Below are 25,167 nucleotides of genomic sequence, written 5' to 3' on the forward strand. Positions count from 1 at the left end.
CTCTGTCATTCTTCCTCCCAGGATCCTCTTAGTCTGGTTTTCCTGCCTATACTTCCTGCCTGGCTACTGGCCAATCAGCTTTTATTAACCAATGAGAGTAATACATATTCATAGTGTACAAAAAGATTGTTCCACAGCAGGATCCCACCTCTATAGGTATTGGGACATGCACTTATAATCCCTGTGCTGAGGAGTAAGGACAAGGGAACCCTGAAGCTTGCTAGCCAGACAGTTTAACCAAATTAGCAAGTTCCAGGTACAATTGGAAACTCTATCTCAAAAATAAGGTGAGAGGGATTGAGGAAGAAACCAGATAGGTCTCTGTCATGTAGCCCAGGTTGTCCTGGAACTCTCTGTGTAGCTGTGGATGACCTTTAACTCTTGATCCTCCTGCCTCTGCCTTGTAAGTGCTGGGATTACAGGCCTGGGCCACCATACCGAGCTCATTTTTTTACATTATACATTTCTGTATGATTTGTAGTTTTACAGCATGGATACATAGCAAGACTCACACTGTGTGTGTGTGTGTGTGTGTGTGTGTGTGTGTGTGTGTGTGTGTCTGTCTGTATGTATGTATGTATGTATGTATGTGTGCCTGTGATGTTGAGGCCTAGAATGTCATTCCTCAGGAGCCATGTACTTACTTTTGAGACAGGGTCTCTCATTGGCCTGGAACTTGCAAGTAGCCAATACTGGCCGGCCAGAGATTCCCCAAGGATCTGCCTTGTCTGCCTGCCCAGTGCTAGGATTACTGGCACTCACCACCCTGTCTGGAATTTTCACTTGGGTTCTGGGGATCTACCCCAGGCTCTGGTAGTTACAAGGCAAGCATCTTACTGACTAAACTATCCCAGCCATTTTTTGGATCTTGTTTATTTATTTATTTACTGACTTACTTACTATTTATTTAATGTGTGTTGGTGTTCTGACTGAATGTATACATGTGCTCCACAGGAATGTATGATGCCCATAGAAGCCTGAAGAGTGCATCAGAATCCCTTGAACATTCTGATCCACAATGTAGCTCTGATCCACAATATTAAACCGTTTTATTTTTGAAAGAACAGCTAGTACTCTTAATTGCTGAGCCATCTCTCAAGCACCCCACCCCACCCAAGTACTTTCATTTTTTAATCATAGATTCTCATTATACAATCTTGACTGGACTGGAAATAGCTGTGTATACCATTATGGCAATCTGCCTGCCACTGCCTCCCAAATACTAGAATCACAGACATGTGCCACCATGTCTGCTGTGGAAACACAACTTTCCAAAGCAGAATAAAATGATAATACACACGTCCAAAATCTTGTGTAAAATACTTCATCAACCAGTCGTGGTAGCATACAACTTTAATGCCAGCACTTGGCAGCAGAAGCAGGACATCTCGGAGAGTTTAGGCCAGCCAGGGCCACATAGTGAGTCCTGGTTCAAAACAAAACTGGCCTGGCCAGGAAGAGACTGGTTCTGTTGACAGACATGGGGGCAGGTGGCATTTCCCTAACTGTGGTTGGTTGTTGAGACCATTCCACAGCTCAGAAGAAGTCTACATCCTGTTCCTTCTTAACACTTTCCAATATAGAGGCATCACCTTCCAGATGAACAAACACAGATGTGCACAGGACAGCATGGGAGTGAACACACACACACACACACACACACACACACACACACACACACACACACTAAAATAAATACACACATACATACATACATACATACATATATATTAATGTTAGGGTCTCCAGAGGTGGTTTGGCAGTTAAGGGCACACACTGTTCTTCTCCAGGACCTGAGTTCAGACCCCAGCACTCTCCTCAGTTGGCTCACAACTGCCTGCAATTCCAGCTCCTGGGATATGATGCCCTCTTCTGTCCTCCACAGGATCCTGTACTCACAAGCATATAACCCCACCCCATCCACATTTTTTTAATAAATCATTTAAAAATTTAAAAATTTAATACCTGGACAGGAGAGATGGCTCATCAGTTAAGGACCCTGGCTCTCTGCTGAAGACCCTCGTTCAATTCTCACCACTCCCATTGGGTCCCTGGAACTGGAGTTATGGATTGGTATAAACTCCATTTGTGCACTGGGATCCGAACCTGGGTCTTCTGCAGAGCAGCAGGTGCTCTGAACTGCTGAGCCATCTCTCTACCCCAAGCTTAAGTGTCCTGCTTTTCTGGCTAAACTGCAAGTTTGTTGTTCCAATTTTTCTCAGATATTCATTTTTCACTCCTGGGGATTGAAGCCAGGGCCGCACACATGCTAGCCAAGCACTCTGCCACTGAGCTATGCCCTCAGCCCTGTCTTTTCTGTTTGTTTCTTTTGGTTTGGTTTGGTTATGTAGCCCCAGCTATAGTGAAACTCTCTATGTAGACCAGGCTGGCCTCGAACCACAAGGTCTACCTGCTCATGTCTCTCAAGTGCTGGGATTAAAGGACTGAGTCACCACTATTATAGGCAAGATTTCCCCAAAGGCATTGAAGGAGGGGTTTTAGAAGGAGGATGAGATGCAAAGCAGGGATTCAGAGGAGAGGGCAGTCTAGGCAGAGAGGGGTCCCCCAGAGGGAATGTGGAGGTGATTCAAGACAGCAGTGAGAGGTTCTGTGTACTTGACAGCTGTGAAGGGCCGGGGATGGGAATGATAGCAGCAGAGTGAATGAGCTGCAGGTTTGGGCTGCAGGAAGAACAAGAAATGAATTTTGGGGGCAGTTTTAGGCATCTGTGGAGGTCAGAGACAGAGTTAGGTGAAGTCTCATTGGGGAGACCCAGGCAGACTGGAGAGTAGCAAAAATTGTGGACTTTTAGGTTTAGGTAGACAGGCAGACCCAGCAGAGGCCTGTGGGTAATTTGCCTGACTAAAAAGCTGCTGATAAGACTGAGGAGGAACATCTGGCTGTCAGACCTCTATGGAGGATGCTTAAGAGAGACACCCAGTACAGGCCTGGGTGGTGGGTGGTCCAGCTGGTAGAGTCTAGGAAGAGGTGCTGGCTGGGCAGTGTGCTGCCTGTCGGAGGTAGATGGGCAAAGGACACAGTTCCCAGATGTGGAAACAAAAACTGGGGTCATGTGAGGCTAAAGATAAGGAGCCCAGGTCCTAGAATGAGGGGTGGCTAAAATAAAAGGTATTTTAAAGGTTCTGTTTTGAAGCCAGGTGTGTCGGTGGTCCAAGTACTCAGGAAGCTGAGGCAGGTGGATCTCTGTGAGTTTGAGGTAAGCCTGTCTACATGGCCAGTTTCTGGACAGCCAGGGCCAGGAGGCAGGGAAGGGTGTTGGAGTTTGGCTTCACGTTGGGGACTATTTAGTCACCTCTTGGTCACCAGAAGTTTCTGGAATATGTGAGACCTAGGTCGTGTAGGTGTGCAGGGGAATGAGGGACATAGATAATCGGGAGTGGAGTGACCATGGCTCTTTTAAGGAAGGTTCCAACTGCTGCCAGTATAGCAGCCCTGATGGCAAGGATAACTTTGAAAGAAAGGGGCAGGGGTCGGAGGGCAAAATTTTAGGTCTTCTGTTTGGAGGGATACAAACTAAATAGGAGCAAAAAAAAATCATCCCAAAGTTAGTTGGACAGTTGTCAAAGAACAGACAGCTCTTGTTTGCTAAAATAAACCCGAGAGAGGAGTCATAGTTCAATTCCTTGATGACACATAACTGTCACCTCCATGTCTTCAAGTATATAATGAGAGCATTGAAATAGACTGATTGAAGGGCAGAAGAACAGCTTCCGGTCTGTGGTAAGCTCTGAATAAATATGTGTCAGCAATGGTTTTCCTGAAAGGAAAGCTCAAGCTTTGTCTCCTGGAGGGGCGTGGTCACCTGGGTCCCAGCAGGCTCCCTGACTGCCTCCCAGGGACACATGCATCTGTTAGTGTCACTGAGCTAAGATGGTGTTACCTGGTTCCCAGTGGCTCCTGTCTGTCTGTCTTCTGTCCTGGTGTTGTGATGCCTGGGAGCTGAGGAGTGTAGACCCAGAGTCAGAATCACCAACACCTCTGGTGATCTGGTATGAGGAAGGTGAGTGAGGAGTACATGGACACAGGGCAGGCAACACTCTTCCTTTTCCTGTCCAGGTTCACATCTGCAGAGCCAGAGCTCGAAAGGCAGGACAGTGATTCCAGGTCAGCTGCCTGAACTATGTTTTGTGATGTGAGGACCCCTCTGCACTGGAAGGAAAGGAGTTATGTGTCTTTGGTGAGCGCTCAGGGAGAGCTGTGCACTGCTAGGGTTTATGCTGCCCTTGTTGAAATCCTAGCAGCTATGGCATCAGCCAGCAGCACCTGACAGTCAGGCCGTCGGTCCCTGCAGAGCTGGCGGCACACTCACGCTTTCATTCCTCCACTCTCTGAATGGAGATCTACCAGTCAATCACCTGTGTGTCCTTTTTACAGTCACCACACAGCACGACTACACCTGAGCAGGAAACAGACTGAACTGTCCGCCCTTTCGGAACTCACTTTCCGGTGGGGAAACACACTCTAGAGAAATGGGGGAAATGTGTCAAATGGTGGTGAGTGCAGTGTAGACAGACAGAAAGCCTGGAAGAAGACAGAGCTGGAGGTGTGAGCATGAGCTTGTAGAGAGCAAGGTTAGGAAAGGATTCCCTGGAGAGTGACTGCTGAGCAGATCTGAAGTGGATGGGGGAAGATGCCATGTGGATGTGTGGTCAAAGGAGCAGCAGAGGCAAAGGCCCTGAGCTGAGCATGTAAGTGTCCAGATCAGTGTAGCAGGAGCAGAGGGAGCAGGGAAGAGAGGGTGGACACGTCTGTTGGGACTCTCAAGACTGGTGTAAGGGAACTTTTGAGGAGATGGGTAGCATAAGCTGCCTACGTTAAATTTGCAAAGAATTATTCAAAGTCCATTGTTAGTGCTTGTAAGTACAGGTTTAGGAAAGTTATTCACTTGCACTCAGGAAGAAGAGTCAGGAGGATATATACAAATTTGAGATCAGATTGATCTACATGACCATCTACTGGTCAGTCAGAGCTACATAGGGAGACCCATATATAATTATATATATTTATTTATACCTAAAAATCAAATGAAAGGATCACTCTATTGGTGACCCTAGATGGTCATGTGGCCCCTTCTAGTGGTTCCTGAAATAAGCTGTGGCTCTGAGCTCTGGGGAGAAGCTGTCCTTTAAAAGAAGGGATGACAGAGGAACAGAGTCAGCTGGGATCACAGGGAATTCAGGCTGCTTGTCCACAGAGATGACAACAGGCATTTCTCAGGGTCTTGAGGATCTGGATTTATTAGCTGTGAAGGTTGACTTTCTTGGAGACTCCTCTTGAGGAGAGTCCCCGTGTAAGACTCAGCTCAGTGGCCTGTTTGTCCTGGAGACCCCTGACTTCATCCTGTAGGTAGTCACTTGTTCTTTTTCTCCTGGGATGAGGGGAAGAGGGATCAGGACCAGGCACATTCCATGGATGTAGAAGTGGAGGAGAGACTCTATGGGATCAGGCCCATGGATTAAAGGCATGTCAGTCTGTCTGTCTTGTCCCATCATGTCCTGACTTCTGTTCTAGTTGCTGTGCTGAGACTGGATTGTAGGTGTCACAGAGAGCTGCAAGGGGACACTGCAGGACCTTCAACCCTAGAGAGGCCTGTGGCTCATAGCTGCATAGTGAGGGATGTGTGGTAACAGGAAGTGTGGGGAAGTGGTGGGACTCTGATATACTTGAGGGTGACATCAGGGTTTAGATATGGTGTGAGAGAGGAAGGGGGCAGAGATGACACCACAGTTTTTGCTTAGACAATTAGAAAGTGAAGTTGTTTTACCAAGATGGAACAGCTGGGAATGTGAGCTTATCTGAGGTGGACTTTGTGTGTTTGTGTGTGTGTGTGTGTGTGTGTGTGTGTGTGTGTGTGTGTGTGTGTGTGTAAGAGAGACAGAGACAGAGAGACAGAGACAAAGACAGAGGAAAGACACAAACAGACAGACAGACAGACAGACAGATAGAAGACAGAGAGAGAGGAAAGACTATTCTTTTAAACCAAATAATCTTTCACAAGCCAGGAGTCCTAGCACTAAGGAGGCAGATGCAGGAGGAGCCTGAGTTCTAGGCCAAGCTGACACATGTAGCTAGACCTTGTCACACACAATCTGTAATTGGATCCTGGTTTTGGCCTTAATTTTTAAGTGAGCATTATTGTTGTTTTAGGTTTTTTTGTTAGTTTGGGCTTTTAAATGATTTGGTTTTTTTTAATTTTTTTATTTTCTTATATTTTTATTTATTTATTTATTTAGTGTGTGTGTGTGTGTGTCTGTTTGTCTGTGTCTGTGTGTGTGCACTCACATAAGATCAGGTTGCCACATGTGGAGTCAGTTCTCTTCTCCCCCTGTGTGTGTCTGAGGGACAGAACTCAGGTCATTATCTTGGCAGCACATGTCTTTACCCACTGTAGAAACATGCAGCCTTGTGTTGACTTCTTTAATCCCATATAGTGCATGGAAATCTAGAATTTTCTATGTAGTCAAGGATACCCTTCATCTCCTGTTCATCTTGCCTCTAATTTCCAGTTACTGGGATAGGACTGTGTAACTATGCCTAGCTAATTTGAATCTTGAAGACAGTGTCTCATGTAGCCCAGGGGGTCCTTGATCTTGATATTATACAAGGATGATGTTTCTTTCTATTTTCTTTCTCTCTATTTTATTTTGTTTTTTATTTTATTTTAAGACAGGGTCTCAGTCTATAGTCAAGGCTATTTTGGAGCTCACTATGTAGTCCAGGCTAGACTCAAGTCTCCCATGATTTTTTTGTCTCCTCCTTCTGAGTGCTGGGATTACAGGAGCCTCAACTCCAGGGTCCCAAAGGCAACCTTGAACTCCTAGTCCTTCTGCTACTTTCCAGGTTGTGGGGGTCACAAAAACTGGACCACTCTGTTGAATTAGAAGCACTTTGTTTCAAAACCAGGCTCAGTGTGTGATCCAGACTGACTCTGAATTCACGATCCCTCTGTCCCACCCTGGAGTGCTGGGATTACAGGCATTCGATGGCACACCCAGCTTTGGATTTAGTAAACCTGATGCCCTTTGCACAGACCTGGGAGGTGTTACAGAGGTGTTTTCAAGGGTGGGGACTTTAGCTCAGAGCCATTGGCCTCTGGCTTGAACTTAAAGTCCTGTCCTAGGGTAAGGTCACCCCAGGAGTGAATGTGCCAGGAGTGGGGACACCTCAGCTTCTGGAGGTGGAGCTGACAGTGAGGAAACAGCCCAGGAGAGAGACATGAGGGAACATCCTGAGGGGTGGAGGGAGGTCAGGAGAGGTCAGTATCCTGGAAGCCAGTGAAGAAAATGATCCCTGAAGAAGGAAACAAGCCAAGAGTGAGGGCTGACACCTGCAGCGCCAGGGCTGGGGGAGCAAAGGAAGGTAGATGGCTGCAAGTTCAAGGCCAGGGTGGATCAATTTGTCACTAGTGAGATTCTAGTGAGTCCTGCACAGTCTGGAGTAATACCCCACCTTAAATACAAACAAACAAACAACAACAAAAGTGCATCATCAACAACAACAAATAGGAAGAGAGCAGGTCAATGGATCACAGGTAGATAGGTCTGAGGTGATATATAGTACACCCCAATATACTATGTACCCTAATAGTGTACCCTAATAAAATTATCTGAGGATCAGAGGACAGAGCCAGCCACTAAATAGACATAGAAGCCAGACAGTGGTGGCACGCACGCCTTTTATCCTATCACTCAGGAAGCAGAGATCCATCTGGACCTCTGTGATTCAAAGCCACACTGGGAACAGAGCCAGACATGGTGGCCCACACCTTAAATCTCAGCACTTGGGATCTCTTGTCTTTGCTTAGGAAGGACACGTGTCTTTAATCGCAGGAAGTGATTGCAAGAAGCAGAAAGGTACATAAGGCTTGAGGACCAGGACCCAAAGGCTTTTGTGCAGTTCAGCTGAAATCCATTCAGGTGAGGACTCAGAGGCTTTCAGCCTGAGGAAAAAAGATGAGCTGAGGAGTTGGCGAGGTGAAGTTGGCTGTGGCTTGTTCTGTTTCTCTGATCTTCCAGCATTCACCCCAATATCTGGCTGCAAGTTTCTTTTATTAATAAGACCTTTTGAGATTTGTGTTATATAGGTCCTTCAGGAGCTGCCTGGGCACTGATTACTGGACTAGCCATGTGAAGACCTGTTTCCATCTTGACAGAAGCAGTTTGAGGCTGATCTTTTTGGAATGGCTTAAAGAAAATGACAGAGAGGAATTAGTCAGTGAAGATGGACAGCTCTTGCAAGGCTGCACCAGACCCCAGGGCTAGAGCCAGGCTCACAGAGGATGTGAGATGGATGCTGCCCTCTCCAGCTCTCAGGCTGTCACTGAGCAGAGTTGTGCTGTTCTGGAATGTCTGTAATGCAGGGTGAAAGATTATCCAGAGCAGAACAGACATAAGAGTTATAATGAACTATGTGTATACTCTGTGGACAGAAACACATCAGGCTGGTTCTTAGACATTTGCACCCCAGCAGGAGTGGGACACTTTCACCACAGTTAAGAGCAGTTACCTGGCCCCCTTCATTTTGCCCTCTGTGTACTTGTTTGAGCAGACAAGGTGGGCAGCTCACTATTTGTCCACAGTGACTCCTCTCACACCAGGTGTCCATTTGGGGTGCAGGCTCTTTAAATTCTAATTGTTTGTGTCACTCTGTCAGGATCTGAGAAGCAGGGGAGTTGGTTTTCACTTTTAGCCTTTGCTTGTGTGTGCCTCAGGCACTTCATGTACCTCATCCCGGTCCTGGCAATCCTCCTGCTTCAGTCTTCTGAGTGATGAGATTACAGATTTGTGTCAGCACACCTGACTCCCCCTTTGTTGTTTTTATTAATGTGATGAGCAGCCGAGAATAACCTTGACTTCTAATCCTCCTCCCTCTGCCTGTCAAGGGCTGGGACCATATGTGTGCCCCCTTGTCCAGTTTACACAGTCCTGGGGTCCTGCCCAGGGCCTGGTGCATGCTGGGTAAGCACCCTATTAGTGGGACTGCTTCTCCAGCCCCACATGTCCTTCTGCAGCTTGTTAGCTCCTGACAGACACATCTACACAGGAAGTGTTCTTTTATCTGTTCCTGCTGAGGGAAATTCATGGGACATCAGCTTCACCATTTTCATTGCCCAATTCGGTGGCCTTGAGCCTGTTCACCAGCTGAGGCAACCACAGCTTCTCTCTAGTTTCAGAACTGTGAGCACCAGGCAAACCTCCAGATGGTGAAGTCATTGTGTCCTCCCCTCCTCTCACTGCTGATGACCTCCCCCTCTTCTCTGTGCCGTGGGGTCTCTTATTCTGGACACAACAGGTGAAGTTGTGGATGATTTGTCTTTTGTGTGGGGTTATTGTACAGAACATGCTTTGAGGTTCATCCAGGTTGTAACATGCTTCAGTACTTCATTCCTATTCATGGGTGAATAGTATTCCATTGTGTGACTATACCACAGGTTATTCATCCAGCAATGGACGTTTGGACTGTTTTTACCTTTGCTATTACCACAATACTACTGTCAACATTTGTGTAAGGTTTTATCTGGATGTTTGTTTACATTTCTCTTGTGTATAAAGGTAGGAGTGGAATTACTGGGTCATTGATAATTACATGCTTAGTTACTTTTTAGGCAGTTCCATACTTTTCCACAGGGTTGCATTGTTACTTTTCCACCAATAGGACACAAATGCTCCTATTTCTCCATGTCCTCAAAGTCTGTCTGGTTGGAATCAGAACTGTTTTAATTTGTATTTCATTAAAGACCTATGGTTCTGTTGGCCATTTCCTGCCTTCTTGGAAACTTGTCTATGACCTTTCCCTTTCCTTCTTTATGGTTTTAGTTATTAATTTAGATGTTTTTGAGTTTTAACTGTTTTTGAGTTTTAACTGTTCTTCTTTTATGTGTATGAGTTTGAGTTTTAACTGTTTTTGAGTTTTAACTGTTCTTCTTTTATGTGTATGAGTGTTTTACCTGCATGTATGTCTGTGCTCTTGCAGAGACCCAGGGTTGGTTCTCAGCACCCACATGGCAGCTTACAACTGCTTGTGTCTCCAGGTCCAGAGGATTCAACCCCCTCTTCTTGACTCTTCAGATACCAGGCACACAGGTTGTTCATATACATGCAGGAAAAACACTCACACAAAGAAAATAAAAATAAAAACATTTTAAAATTTAATTTGTGTGGATGTCATATGTGAAGGAACCCACAGAGGACAGAAGAAAGAGTTGAACTCAAATTTGGAGTTACAGTTGGTAGTGAGTCACCAGACCTTAGTGCTGGGACTTGGGCCCTCTGCAAAAGCAGTGCACAACTTAACCACTCAACCATCTCTTCAGTCTACCCAACACACACACACACACACACACACACACACACACACACACACACACACACACATACACACACACACACACACACACACACACACACTTTCACTAAATATGCACACACATACCAAATTAATGTCTCTTTCTATCATATTGTGTTTCAATGTTGGATTTTAGAATTTTCTGTTTGGTAAGGCTGGATAGATGGCCTGGTGGTTAAGAGCACTGGAGGACCTGGGTTCAGTTCCCAGCACCCACATGGCAGCTTACAAATGTTCATAATTCCAGTTCCAGTGTGGACTTGAGATCCTTTTCTGGCCTCCATGGTTAATGCACACAATGTATGCACGGACAATCATGTAGGAAAAACACCCATTTATACAAAATAATAGTTAAATAAATCTTTTAAAGCAATGTTTTGATTCATGATTCTCATGCTTGTTTTTCTTGGCTAGGAGACATGATAAACATAGACACCCTGAAAAAGGTTGTTGAAAAGTCAATACCTGGAATGTACATTGTGCCTCTAGAGATTGGGAAGAACCTGATGGAGGTAAGATGTCAGCTAAAGGTTTGCTGCTGAGTTTGACAGACAGTGTCATTTGAATACTTTGCCTTGCAAACGATATCACCACTGGTTTTGTTTGATTTTGTTTTGGAATGCAGGATTTTTCTATGTAGCCCAGGCTAGCCTGGAACTTGATCTCCCTGCCCCAGCCCCCTGAGTGTTGGCATTGCTGGCATGTGCCATCCTGCTCATGACTCTAATGGAGACAGGAGGGTCTCGCCCTGTACAAGTCACTTTTCTGTTGCTGTGATAAAAACACCATGATGAAAATCAACTTATGTAGAGTTTGTATGGACTTATGGTTGTAAAGGGATAAGAGTTCCTCACGGCAGAAAGACATGGCATCAGGAGGAGGAAGGTGAGGGAGCACAGCTTCCAGTGCAAACAGGAAGCAGGGAGAGCAACCTGAAAGTGAGGCAAGGCTGTGAGCCTTAAAGCCCACCCCAGGGATAGACTTCCTACAGCAAGGCTGCACCTCCCCCATCATCCCCAATCAGCGCACCACCTGGGGACCACGTGTTTAAATATCTGAGTCTATGGGGGACATTCTCGTTCAAACCCCCAAACAACTTAAGTCAGTTCCCCTCTTAGAGAAGATGCCAGTTACCAACAGTCCCACCTTTGATTTCTCACTGTCCACTCTTTAGGATGTGGAGAACAACGTCTTGAATGCCAGTTCTGAAGTGTGTGAGATTCTTGCTAAGAATCCTAAATTGCAGCAAGGGTACATTGCTGTTATTGTCTCTAAAAAAATCCAGATGCTGTAAGTATCCTGTTCCATGGTAGCACATACACGAAATTGATGTTTCTTCTATTCAAATTAATTGAGTGCAATGATTCCGATTCTCTCATAGCAATGAAAGAAAGTTATCCTTAAAACATCCCTGTGGAAGCTTTGTGGACTTAATTTATTTTCTTTTTGCTTGAGTGTGTGTGTGTGTGTGTGTGTGTGTGTGTGTGTGTGTGTACAGGTTCCTCTGTGTGTATGCACATGAGTGAGCATGAGTGTGGAGGTCAGAAGCCAGTGTTGGGTGTCTTCCTCTACCTTATCATTTTAGAAAATTTTTAAATTTTTATTTTGTATCAATTATATGCATATTTGGTGGGGAGGGGTGGGCTTGTGCACATGAGAGTGCAATGCCACAGAGGTCAGAGGAGGGCATCAGACCACCTCAAGCTGGAGTTACAGGTGATTGTGAGCAGCCCTTTGTGGTTGCTGGGGATTGAATGTGAGTCCTCTGCAAGAGCAGCAGACACTCTTGAGCACTGAACCATCACTCCAGCTCTCTACTTTACTTTCAAATTTTTAAACTGTATTTATTGAATTGGTGTGTACATGCTGGACACTATTATGAGCATGAGGATGGTAAAAAAAAAAGTCTCTCCATGAAGTTGTAGCTTCACTATTAAGATAGCCTGGCTGATTGAGAAGCCCCAGAGGCCCTCCTGTCTCTACCTCCCCAGAGCTGATATCACCAGATTACTGCCCTGCCTGGATTTTTGTCTTTTTTCCGGGGAACCTGGAATACAGTGTCAGTTGCTCACACTTGCATGACAAGTACTTCCCTGACTGATCCATCCCCCAGCCTCTCTTGATTTATATTCTATGAGAGATTTGTGTTTGTATCCTTCCTTAGGGGAGGAGGATCTGTAACGCTGTGGTTGGGGACCCATGGTGTATTAAATATCTTAATCTGTGAGGTGAGTGTTGATACACTCCAATCTGACCTTCACAGTTGACAGTCATCTTTGATTTCTCCAGGAAAGAATTGACTGAGAGATGCACAATACCTCCCATGAAAGATAGGGTCTTAGTTTCTGGTAGAAAATTAAAAAGGTAAGTTCTGCTTTTTTTCTTTTTCATTATTTACTTATTCATTTATTTTATATCCTAGGCACAGTTTCCCCTTCCTTCTCTCCTTCATGTCTCTCCCCCCATCTCCCACCCTTGATCACACACCCGCCAATCCTCTCCTCCTCCCTTCCTGTTCAAGAAATGGCAGGTCTCCCATGAATATCAACCAAACATAGCATATCAAGTCACAGGAAGACTAAGCACCTCCCATGTACTAAGGCTGGGCAAGGCGACCCAGTACGAGGAGTAGGGTCCCAAAAGCCAGTAAAAGAGTCAGAGACAGCCCCTGCTCCCACTGTTAGGAGTCCCACAAGAGGACCAAGCTACACAACTGTAACAAACATGCAGAGTGCCTAGGTCAGTCCCATGCAGGCTACCTGGTTGTCACTTCAGTCTCTGAGAGCCCCTATGAGACCAGGTTTAACAAAGCTCCCAGAACTGCTCTAGGGTTATGAATAGAAGCCCTCAGAGGATCAGGACTTCAGGAACCTTTTTTGTCTGAGGGTATTTAGATATAAATTTCTATCTATCTGACAGGTAAATAAGGAAACACAGTTTCTTATGTTAACTTTCTCTTTTATTTCACCTTAAAAAATCTTTCTCTGAAAATCTGTCTCCACATAGATACACTCCACATTATTACTTCTCCATGCATTCTCCACCCAGCCACATACCTCTTATGCACAGTTACATCTCTTTTCTATACAGCTTAATTTTCCTTGTCTCCACACAGTTACATATCTTCACACATTTCTTCTCTCTATTCTGTTACCTTCTTTAATATATTATTACATCATTATTTCACTCTTTACTTGTTCATTCTCTCATTCATCCACTCTCTCACCTTACTCTCATGTTGTGTGAGGCCACCTGGGAGAGCAGCTCCCACATTTTACCCCAGGGTATTCTTGAGGAGAGAGAGATAAGAAATTAGGTAGAAGGATAGAGGGGAGAGAAACAGATAGAAACACAGGATAACTTCAGGAGGGCCTGGATCCTTATCCACTGGCCCCTCCACTCTTCTAAAGGGCTATTTATAGGAATGCCAAGGGGTGGAGCCAAAGACCTCCCCCTAGTTCAGCCAAGTGTAGACCCTTCCAATCACCAGGTAACCACACACATGGTCAAAAAATCCTCTAATGCAGCCCTGCTGGGTAAAGCATGCTCAGATCTCACTAGGAAATCTTTGTGGGCCTCCTCAATTCCCTCTCTTGGTAATAAAAGGGCCCCACAGGCCCGTCATATAGACTTTGCCTGTCTTAGGTCATTCTTCTTGATTAATTTTACATACATACATTCAGGAAGTTATCAAGAAGAAAGTTGCCCATCTTTGATTACCAGCCTCTCAGAAGAGGGAGTACAGATCTAAATTCAGCTCTGACCCAGGTCCCTACTATGAGCTTGCAAACATTCACAGTGATCTCCATAGCTGCTACACCTCCCAGTAAAGGAGTAGTGGATAAAAAAGATGGAATATCCTTATTGGAATGGGTCTAAGGTGATTACAGCAGTCTTTTCCTGGATCAAAAATCTCTCCTAACAGATGTTCAATAAAATTTTCAATAGACTATTTTGATTGCCAGGAGAAAACAGTCATTTCAAATCATTTCAAAGTATCCACTCAAGTAAACAAAAACCCATGATAATTATAAAACACTTTGGGCTGTTTAAGTAGCTCATCTATACATGTGTCCATACCACAGAAGTAGAATTTCTGTATAAACTAAGTCAGTTGTAGGAGGCCTACCCCTTTCTAAACAGAGACAGAAAGAGCGGAAACTTCTAGGAAGAAGACAGGGAAACTCCCCTAATTATGACACCTTCACTTAAGATTTCTGGGGCCAGTGAGATCATAAAACTATATTTTAGCTATCATGAAAAGTATTCAAATATATCTGAAGGTAAAAGAGTAATAAAAACAATTCTAGTATGAACATCACTTATACACTTTTTACAAACACAGGCCACATTACACTTTTTACATTCAATATTTACACTTTTTACATTCAATATTTCATTACACATATTTACACTTTTTACACACTTATATTCAAAAGGGAACTCTAGTTTACAAACTTATAGTCAAAAAGAAACTCCATAGAACTATTTTACAAACTTATCTAGAAGATTCTCTTAACATAACTAACTTACATTCAAGAGCAAACTATTAGCAAACATCTACAAAGGATTTCTTTACTAATAACAAGACAGGAAATACGCAAATCATTTCTAAAGTTTGGAGTTTATAGTGAGCTTTGATATCATTCCGAAAGTTTTCTTGAGAGTTTAAAGTCAGAGTCTAATTTAGTAGTGGCTCTAAACTTGACTGAGGATAAAATAAATTCCCTCTTCTTAGTTTTTTTTTTTTTTTTTTTTTTTTTTTTTTGGTTTTTCGAGACAGGGTTTCTCTCTGTAGCTTTGCGCCTTTCCTGGAACTCACTTGGTAGCCCAGGCTGGCCTCGAACTCACAGAGATCTGCCTGGCTCTGCCTCCCGAGTGCTGGGATTAAAGGCGTGCACCACCACCGCCCAGCTCTTAGTTTTTTAAAGCTGCTTTTTAAGATTACCATGAGCATTTTTAATGATGCCAATATTTCCATCTTGCATTTTTAGAACAACTCAATCCTGTAAGTTTTTTTTTTCATACTCAAAGCAATTTCTCAGTGTAAGAACCGCTTTCCCTTGTTTTCGAAAGGATTTCAAAGTGGCTTTTGACAAACTGTACTAGCATTTTAATTGCCTCTTGACAGGCAAGCTGTTCATTTGTTTCTCATTCCCTAGAGACAAGCAAATAAGACTTGTGGAAAAAATAGCATTTTGAGCTGAAAAAACAGAGTTTTGGGGCAGTGCAGTACTGGCATCTCTGTTACGGACTTCATTTCCCAAACTGCCTTTCCCTATATCATTGCTACATTTCCCAAGCTACTTTTCAAACTACATTTCCCAGGTTGCCTTTCTGGGTCCAAGAGAAAACTTCCAATGACATGGTCTGTGTTCATGCCAAAATCAAGCTTCTACTTTTACCATGGGAGTTGTTTTCTTCCCTAAGCTTGCATTAGGATGCTTGTGATACCATTCAACAGGTGTACCTCTCTAATCAGATTTTGAACCTGACACTGTTCCTGGAGTGGGTCACACCTGCCCGCATGCACTCAGACAGGCACTTGTTGCTAGAAGTGAAAACCTCTTGGTGCTTGCTCCCCCACCTTACTAGATCAGTAAATAATGCTTTTTCAGTAATATTTTCCCCCTGCAGATAGAGCCTCTGCTTGTCCCGTCCCCCAAGATGTAGAGTCCCTGAAGCCTTAGCTGGGGCTCAGATTCTCTGCTAACTGCTTCCACACCAGCAGCCCCTCCCCAGATCCCACATTGCCTTTGCTCTGTCTCCACCTTGGGAAATGCTTCCCTTGCTGGGCACTCCACCTGCACTTTCTCCTGCATTGGCTCTAGCTGCACGGGATTCTGGCTGCTGTTTTTACTAGCTTGAAGGAAAGACAGGACTAGCAAAGAGGATTTGCCATATTTTCAAGAGGTTTTTTGTTTTTTCTTAGAGCAATTACAGGTGATTTTCTCATTCTGATAGATGTTATTTCCAGGTGAACCTAATTTTGCCCTTACAGGAAGAAAAGAAAGCTGAAAATAAAAAGTCAGAAAACTTTTACTTTTTTAGAGACAGAGGTTGCTAAGTTTTTCCTGAGACATCTGTTCTCTTTGGCTTTATGGTCAAACAGAAACTAACTTTTATTGTAAGGTGTTGTTATGGCATCTGCCAGCAGAGTGGAGTGTTTCGTTTCATCTGCATCTGCCTCAGGGAAAATTCTTTCCTCTGCCACTCAGGACTTAGAATTGAGCTGTCTACAGGCCAAAAGCTTCTACAGGAAGCTTTTCCTGCCATATTTTCTTATCTTTGATAGTCTTTTCTCTGATTCTTCCCGAGTTTGCATTCATAACCCAGTAGTTAGAAATCAAGGACATAGTTCCTCTGTCTTGTTGCTTATCATATTCTACCTTACCCTAAGTTTATTTTTACCCGATATTCCTAATTCTACACTTATTCTAAATTTCTTCTTACACTATATTCCTCTTTCTACCTTACATTTTTTCTTAATTTTTATGGATAGAAATTAAGAGAGAAAAAAACAAAAGAAACCTAGATAGAGAGAAATATATGCTGCAGCCTCACTTTTCAACTTCGGCATTCTGCCACCTAACTTTTGCTCCCAAGAATAAAACACCACTGCCTTAATTTTTCAATTCTTTATTAGGCATACCTCCTTATACCCATGATACTCTTCTCCCCTTTTGCCAAGTCTCTGGCACCTGTTCCTGGAGTGATCTGTGGGAGGCCAGATGGGAGACTGGCTCCACATTTTATCCCAGGGTATTCTTGAGGAGAGAGGGATAAGAGATTTAGATAGATAGAAGGATAGAGGGGAGAGAAACAGATAGAAACACAAGAGGCCTTGGGAGGTCATGGGTCCTTATCCACTGGCCCCTTCTGTCTCTTCTAAAGGGCTATTTATAGGAATGCCAAGGGGTGGAGCAAAAGACCTCCCTGCAGCTCAGTCCAGTGTAGACCCTTCCAATCACGTGGTAACCATACACATAGTCAAGCAATCCTCTAATGCAGCCCTGCTGGGAGAAGCAAGCTCAGATCTCACTAGAAAATGTTTATGGGCCTCCTCATTACTCTTCTTCTTCTTCTTCTTCTTCTTCTTCTTCTTCTTCTTCTTCTTCTTCTCTCTCTCTCTCTCTCTCTCTCTCTCTCTCTCTCTCGCACACACACTTCTCTTACACTTCCTCTTCATTTCTCACATGTCTTCATATCTCACACTTCTTAATCTCTCACACTTTTCTCTCTGCCCATTTAGCTATATCCCTCACTCAGCATCTACACACCTCATCCTAACACACACTAATACACAGTAGTTCTCTCACAGCTCCTCTATATAGATCTACAGAGCAGCCCTCACAGCCAAACTCTGCACAAATATGAGCTACATTTTCAGGGTCACAAAGCATTTCTTGTGTAAACAATCAGAGACAGAGCCAAACTGATACACATAAGGAATCACACGGTTTCTCTCAGGCTAGGAAGGTCACATTGACTGGCCAATGAGTAATGCTTGGCCTTGCACATAGCTTGAGTGGTTAGCATTTCCAGACAAAATATGAAATTGAAATTCAGGACTTAATAATGACAGTAGGTTGGTTGAACCTTGAGTTGTTGGGGTATATGTAGATGACAATTACTGCAGAGGGTTATGTCTATCAAAGTTGCTCCAAGTCTGACCTTAATTCAGCAATAAACACCTGGAACTCACCTTTGTGTATTCTCTGCAGGGGCAGCTAGTCTGTTTTGAATATGTTATGAAGTTTAAAATTAGCTGTATATATGACTGAGGATACTGTTACTTTCCTGTGTCAGTTATGAAAAATATTCTAGTATTATTTCTAGTCATCAGAATTATACAGTTTAAACAGAAATCATTGTCCTGATCATCCACATCTATAAGTATGCCCAATAGATGGAATATTTTTACAAGATAAACACACAAGTAGTGGGCAGAATACTCATAGCTGTTTTTAAAAAAGAAATGCAGTGGCACATGAGAAAAATTACAGACAGAAAAGAAGCAACCAGTCATTTACAGTCAATAACCCCATAGTTTGCCAAGTAGTGCTCCCCAACAGGTGGGCCGACCTATCAAATACTAGTTGTTACCTGCTGTATACTCCCACAGTCCTTGGCAAGGTTAGTTGATTCTGTGGGTTTTCTTGTGTCCTTGACCACACTGACTCCCACATTTCCTTCTTCCCCTCTTCTGTAGGATTCCCCGAGATCAACCTGAACGCTGGCTGTTGGCCTGCATCTGTTTACTTACATTGCGGAATGAGAAATCTTTGAAGAGATTTTTGCTAGGTACCAATCTATGATTACAACAGAATATCATTGGGCATCATTATATTGACTTTTTCTTTCCTCCAGTTGTGTTTGGTTCTATCCTAGGTCTCTGGGTCATTAAGTTTGTGGGCCCTGTGCTCCAGGCAGTGTCAGGGGTAGGCTTAATCTCCTGGCATGGTTTTTAGGCTAGGTCAGTCATTGCTTGTCCACTCCCTCAATCTATAGGCCAACCTTACCCCAGCATATCCCACAGGCAGGACAGACTGTGGTAAAGGTTATCTGGTTGGGTTGGATTCCCACCCCTTCTATTTGTAGTCTTGCCTGGTCCCAGGAGATGGCCAGGCAAGGTATCCATGATTACTAAGAATCTTAGCTGGGGTCATCCTTGTAGGTTACTAGGGGGTTCCCTTGAACCAGGTATTTACCTGACCCTGAAATGAAACCTCCTTTCCAGTCCCTTTCAGTACTCTCCCCCTTTACTCCCCAACTTGATTACTCATGTTCCAATCCCCACCTGCCCACAGTCCGCTTATGAAATATCTTCTATTTCCCCTTCCCAGGGAGGTCCAGGCATTCCCTCATCCTGGAACCCTCCTTCTTACCAAGTCTCTCTGGGTCTGTGGATTATAGCATAGTTATCCTTTATATTACAGATAATTTACACTTATAAATGAGTACATAGGTAATGTTTGTCTTTGTATGTCTGGATTACCTCACTCAGGATGACTTTTTTCTCTGTGTAGTCCTGGCTGTCCTGGGACAAGCTCTGTAGATCAGTCTGGTCTCAAACTCATGGAGATCCATCTGCCTCTGCCTCCCAATTGCTGTAATTAATGGCATGTGCCACCACCCAGCTAGGATTATTTTTTTCTAGTTCCATCCATTTGCCTTCAAATTTCATGTTGTCAGTGCTTTTAATAGCTGAGTAATAGTCCATTGTGTAAATGCACCACATTTTCTTTGTCCATTCCTCAGTTGAGGGACACCTAGGTTGCCTCCTAGATGTGGTGCTGGCTATTCAAAATAAACCTTCTTAGAATGTAGCTGAGCAAGTGTTCTTGTGGTATGATTGAGCATTCTTTGGGTACTTACCCAGGAATGGTATAGCTATATCCTGTGGTACTTTGGTTCCCAGTTTTCTGAGAAAATACAATATTGATTTCCAAAGTGGCTGTACAAGTTTGCACTCCCATGAGCAATGAAGGAATGTTCCCCTTGCTCCACATCCTCTCCAGCATGAGTTGTGACTTGTATATTTTATCTTAGGTATTCTGTGAGGTGTAAGATGGAATCTCAGAGTTGTTTTGATTTGCATTTCCCTGATGGCTAAAGATGTTGAAGTTCTACTTTTTAAAAGAATTGTTTGTATTATTTTATATGTGTTGCACAAATTCTAGTTGGTCTTAATAATAAAAATGCAGAGTCAGATATAGGAGTAAATGCTGAAAGATCAAAGAGACAGAGCAGCCAGCCACTAGTTCTTACCTCTATGAAAACCTCCGCTGAGCAAAGAGCAAGCTCCTTCTCCACTTCGCCTTATCACTTCCTCTCTGCCCAGCCATATCACTTCCTGTCTGTCTGTACAGACCTACAGACCTCTGTGGTTAACTAATGGCTAGCTCCTCCTTCTGATTTTCACACAAGCTTTACCTGTTAGAGCACAAATAAATTAACACCACGTATATGTATGCATGTTTTTCCTGCATGTATATCTAAGAGAATGTCTGATTCTCTGGAATTGAAGTTACAGACAGTTGTGAGCCACAAAATCAGTCCTGGGAATTGAACTGAAAACGCCTAGAACTTAACTAACTTAAGAACCTCAGCTCTTGGCTGGGTGGTATTGGTGCATGCCTTTAATCCCAGCACTTGAGAGGCAAAGGCAAGGAGATCTCTGTGAGTTCAAAGCCATCCTGGTCTACAAAGTGAGTTCCAGGAAAGCCAGGGACACATAGAGAAACCCTGTCATGAAAAACAAAAAAAGAATGTCAGCTCTCTAATACTGAGCCTTCTCTCCAGCCCCTGTTTTCATTTCTTTAGCCCCACTGTTCTCTTTTCTAACTTGTTTCCAACTGATACTTTGAATTTCTGTTTATCTTTGAGATAAATTCTTGCTTTGTATCCCAGGCTGGCCACAAACACAAGAAGTACTCCTGCCTCGTCCTCCTAGGTGCTGGCATTATAAGCATGTGCCATCACACCCAACACTCGCTCATTTAAAGAGAAAACATAGTAGTTTGACTGTATTTGAAGTCAACTGCCTTTGTCAAGCCAATTTCTGCATCATATAACAAACCAGTCTTCACTAAGGAGGAAGGAGCAAGTTTCTGAGGATTGCCAAGTTCTGTGTCATGGGAGAATCATTAGGTGGCCAACTCTCTCTCCAACTTAATTGACAGGATTCCATGTGGTAGGTTGTAGTTGGAGAGTGTTTGTGAGTGTGTGCAGCTGTCTTTCGGTGTATGGGAGGCAGAAGAGGGCATCAGATCCCCTGAAGCTGGAGTACACGCATCTGTGATGAGACTGATATGGGTGTTGGGATCCTAACTTGGGTCCTCTGGAAGAGCAGTGCACACCCAACTATTAAGCTAACTCTCCAGTCCCTGATATTATTTTCATTACATGTATTTGTGTATTGTGTGGTCTCACGTGTGCCATGGTGTGCTGTGGAGGTAGAGGACAATTTAAGGGAGTCACTTGTGTCTTTCTCCCATAGGTACTCAGGGACTGAACTCGGGTTGTCAGATTTGGCAGCAGCTGCCTTTACCTGCTGTACCATCTCCACAGAGAGGAGGCAAGGATGTCTCCAAGTTATCAGTTTGAGAAACTGGCTGAATAGTATTGTCATTTCAAGAGACATAGAGCCAGTAGGGAGGAACAGAAGGTGTGTGTGTGTTTAGGCAGGCAGTTTGACTGTGAAGAGACAGGGTCTAGACTTCATTTGTTAGCACAGTTTGACTGGCAAACCAATAAAGCTATATTTCAGGTCATTGAAAATATGTGTCTGAAGTTCAAAATGGTGACAGGGATGGACACATTCAGAAGTCTCCAGTATATATATTAACCTTGTTTAACTTTATTATGGGAAAATTAAGAATATATATAAAAGCAGAGAGTAATAGAGTGAATATCTCTATACTTACATTCATCCCTTGGTAACATTGGATGCTTTTGGTCTGGTAAAATGGATTAAAAGTGGTTGCCTGGCAAGCCTGACCAGCTGACTTTGACTATCAGATCCCTGGTGGAAGGAGACACCAACTCCAGAAAGTTGTCTCTGCCCTCCACACATGGGCCATGGCACCCACATTCACACTCAATCTTGTTTTATATCTCTACCTACTCTTCCCAGGGTCAGAGTAGTTTAAAGCAGAGTCCCATATTGTGATCCATAAACACTTGTCATTAAAGAGAAGAAGCCTTTAAACTGTTTGGGTGGCATGTGTCCTTAATCCCGGTCCCAGGAGATTAAAGCAGTAAGATTTAAGTTTAAGATCAGCCTTGGCTACATAGTGAATTTGAGTCTAGCCTGGGACACGTAAAACAGTGGCTCAAAAAACAAAACAAAGACCCCAACTCAGGTTTAGAAATGTAATATTTCCTGGAGACTTGATGCAAATCAAAATGGTTCCAAAGTGGCTGGAGAAGCTGGGCATGGTGACACAGGCTTCAGTCTCAGGATTTGGGAGGCAGAGGCAGGCAGATCTCTGAGTTTAAGGACAGTCTGGTCTACACAGGTGTTGCTAGGTCCTAATGGCTCCCTTGGGTGTCAGGTGAAGGCAAACAGCAGACTCATTTATTCAATAACAGGGAAGGCCTTATATACCCTCCTCCCAACACCTAGGCTGTGTCCCAATCTGGTGACATTGCATGGTTGTCACTCATTGGCTGGGCATGATCAGGACTTCTGACAGTGCCTGTTGCTAGGCCCTGAGGCAGACTCCAGGTTGGTTCATAAGAAGTATGTTATGTGCATGCCTTGGCAACTGGTTTGAGCCAATTTGCTCGACCCTATGTGCCTGTCCTAATACAAACAGTGAGTTCCAGGATGGCTAGAGCTACTGTCTCAGGGGGAAAAAGACTGGTTGAGTGTTGGGAAGGTGGGCTACAGAGATGGCTCAGTGGCTAATAGCCCTTAACTGTTCTTGCAGAGCAAGAAAGAAACTTTCAGACTATGTTCAACTCCAGGGCTTGATCCCAAGACAAGCCAACGGTGTGTACAAAGCATCATGGACACAGTAGTGCTCTGCACCCCATGGTGAACTCTTAAGACACAACTGCAAAAAGTCAAACCTGTCTGCAAAGAACTTAGTCACCTGCTTAAGCACACAGTCCCCCTTCCTCTCTCCACTTCCTAGTTTGGTAAAAGGTTCCTTGTTTGTAAGAGAAGCATGCTTGCTTAGTGTCAGCTCTTTTCAGGCTCTCTGAAATAAACCCGCCTGAATTTGAGTCCAGACTCCTGACTTCTTTTTCAACACTATTTCCTAACATGGTTCTCAATAAAGGGACACTCACTCTGAGCTGGAGACCCTCTTGCAACCCAGGGAGCATGTGCAGCTGCAGTTCATCCAGGGCTAACCCTTGGATCCTGAGATGTCCCTGAGTTAGTTCCACCCTGTCTCTGAACCTCCCCTAGTTCCTCCCACTCACCCTTCCTCTGTCAAGCCTCTGGACTGAGGATTGCAAATTGCCTTGAGCCAAAGACCTGTTCATCCAGACTGCTGGGTCCTGGCAACTCTCAAAACACTTGGGCTTGTTTCTTCAACTGCCCCCTAGTTAATTCATCTGGCCTTCCTGTTTTCCATAACTACTGCCTCCCCAAATCTCTTCTCTCCCTAACTGTCCCCCTCCCCCAAATAAAGGTCATTCTCCCCTTGAGTCAGACATCCAACGCAAGGCCATCCTCTGACCTGTGAAGTGATGAGTGTCTTCTATCTGAGTCTTTGGGACTCCATCATCTTCCCTGTGCTCAACCCTTTTCTCCAGGAGAGGACAGCCATCTCTCTTAGAGCCAGGGACTCCCATCCTCTAACAGACACCCTAACTTCTCACCCCCTCCTGGCTTCTCAAAATTCACTTCCAGGGATTGAACTCAGGACTTCGGGCTTGGCTGCAGCTGCCTTAACCACTAAGCAGATTCTATTTCAGCGTCTGTGTGTCCATGTGAGAAATTAGGTAGGTTCACAGAGGCAGCAGCTCTTCCTCACTGTGCTTCATGGAAGAAGAGGCTGTGTAGAAGGAAGACAGGACTCTGCCTTGTGTTGGGGATTGGGGGAGGGAGACTTGATTTTTATCCAAGGATAGTCATGGCAGGAGGTATTTGTTCTGGATCTTGAAAGAAATTGAGGATTCCAGTGGGTAAAGATGAAATTACAGAAAAGGAAACTTTACCTCCTGAGAGCGGGAGGATTGTGTCTTATTAGAGATCCAGTCAGGGATCCAGACTGTCATGGAGGGCATGTGTTGGGTGCAGCAGAGGGGTGTGGGAACTCAGCTTCTTCTTATCCAAGCTGCAATCTGGTTGATAGCCAGAGACTCTTGTCACTCAAAAGTTTACTCTTTTCAATGCACTGTGTGTTCTGTGGACAGGTTTTCTTTTTATAATTCATCCTGTAATTTAGTTCAAAAATTTTTTTTCCTGAAAAACATTGAATATATTTAAATGAATCTGTCAAGGAGGATGTGTGCTCCGTACAGTGGGATTCTGCAACGCCAGCTTTCTGAAGAAGGATGTGGTGAAGGTATGTCAGGATGGCATACAGCTGTAATCCCGGCACTCAGGAGGCAGAGGCAGGTAGTTCTCTAAGTTTGAAGGCATCCTGGTACACAGAACTTCCAAGTCAGCCAGTGATGGGAGGCCCTGCTGCTCTGAGCTTGCCATCTGCCATGGCCTGGCAGCTTTCTCTGAGCTCGACAACACGGATGACACCCCCAGTCCCCCCCAAACTCCCCCAAACCCCAAACCGCCAAGCCCCTACCCTCACCCCCAGCAGATGGTGCTCTGTTCTCTAGCTGACTTAATTTTTTGGAGAATGTCTCGAGGTCCTGGTGCCTGATTTATCTCTAGTGTGACCCTGACTCAGTTCCCTGCAGAACTTTTCTCCCTGCTGCCCATATGGTAAGTAGATGTTGTACTAGGAGCATTATGAAAGGACTGTGCTTCCACAGATGATAACTAAGACTTCTACTGGGAGTGTTATGATAGGAACATGCTGTTTCATGCAAATCAGGTGATTCCTGTAGATGTAATTCTGAATGGTTTTATTAAATAAGAAACACAGAGCCAAATGCAGAGTTAAAAGCCCCAGGGGTCAGAGAACAGTAGCTAAGAGCTGAGACCAAGAGCGTTCTTACCCCTCGCTGCTACTGCCGTCCTTCACCTGAGAAAAAGACCTACTTCCTGTGTGTCTGTCTTTTTATTGACTTTCTGTTCTACCTTCTCATTGGTTGTAAACCCAACCACATGACCTCCTTGTCACTGCCTGTCTATACAGACCTCCAGGTCTTTATGGGTGG

General features: G+C 44.2%; 1 protein-coding gene across 1 annotated transcript; it reads left to right on the top strand.

The window, feature by feature from the left end:
• Window positions 1-3,891: 3,891 nt before the first annotated feature.
• Window positions 3,892-11,659, top strand: LOC128096351 (palmitoyl-protein thioesterase 1-like). Its single transcript, XM_052715816.1, has 3 exons — window positions 3,892-4,021; window positions 10,780-10,877; window positions 11,540-11,659. The coding sequence occupies exons 1-3, from the start codon at window positions 3,892-3,894 to the stop codon at window positions 11,657-11,659; spliced, it is 348 nt and encodes a 115-aa protein (XP_052571776.1).
• Window positions 11,660-25,167: the final 13,508 nt, after the last annotated feature.

The sequence above is a fragment of the Peromyscus californicus genome, unplaced genomic scaffold (assembly GCF_007827085.1).
Source record: "Peromyscus californicus insignis strain IS unplaced genomic scaffold, ASM782708v3 Scaffold_5__1_contigs__length_169319896, whole genome shotgun sequence".
Classification (NCBI taxonomy): Eukaryota; Metazoa; Chordata; class Mammalia; order Rodentia; family Cricetidae; genus Peromyscus; species Peromyscus californicus.

Bases quoted from the DNA above. Each gene is read 5' to 3' on its own strand.
- LOC128096351 (XM_052715816.1), top strand. From the start codon at position 3,892: ATGGTGTTACCTGGTTCCCAGTGGCTCCTGTCTGTCTGTCTTCTGTCC. The intron at 4,022-10,779 runs GTGAGTGAGGAG...TTTCTTGGCTAG, and splicing joins GGTGATCTGGTATGAGGAAG to GAGACATGATAAACATAGAC. The intron at 10,878-11,539 runs GTAAGATGTCAG...TCCACTCTTTAG, and splicing joins TTGGGAAGAACCTGATGGAG to GATGTGGAGAACAACGTCTT.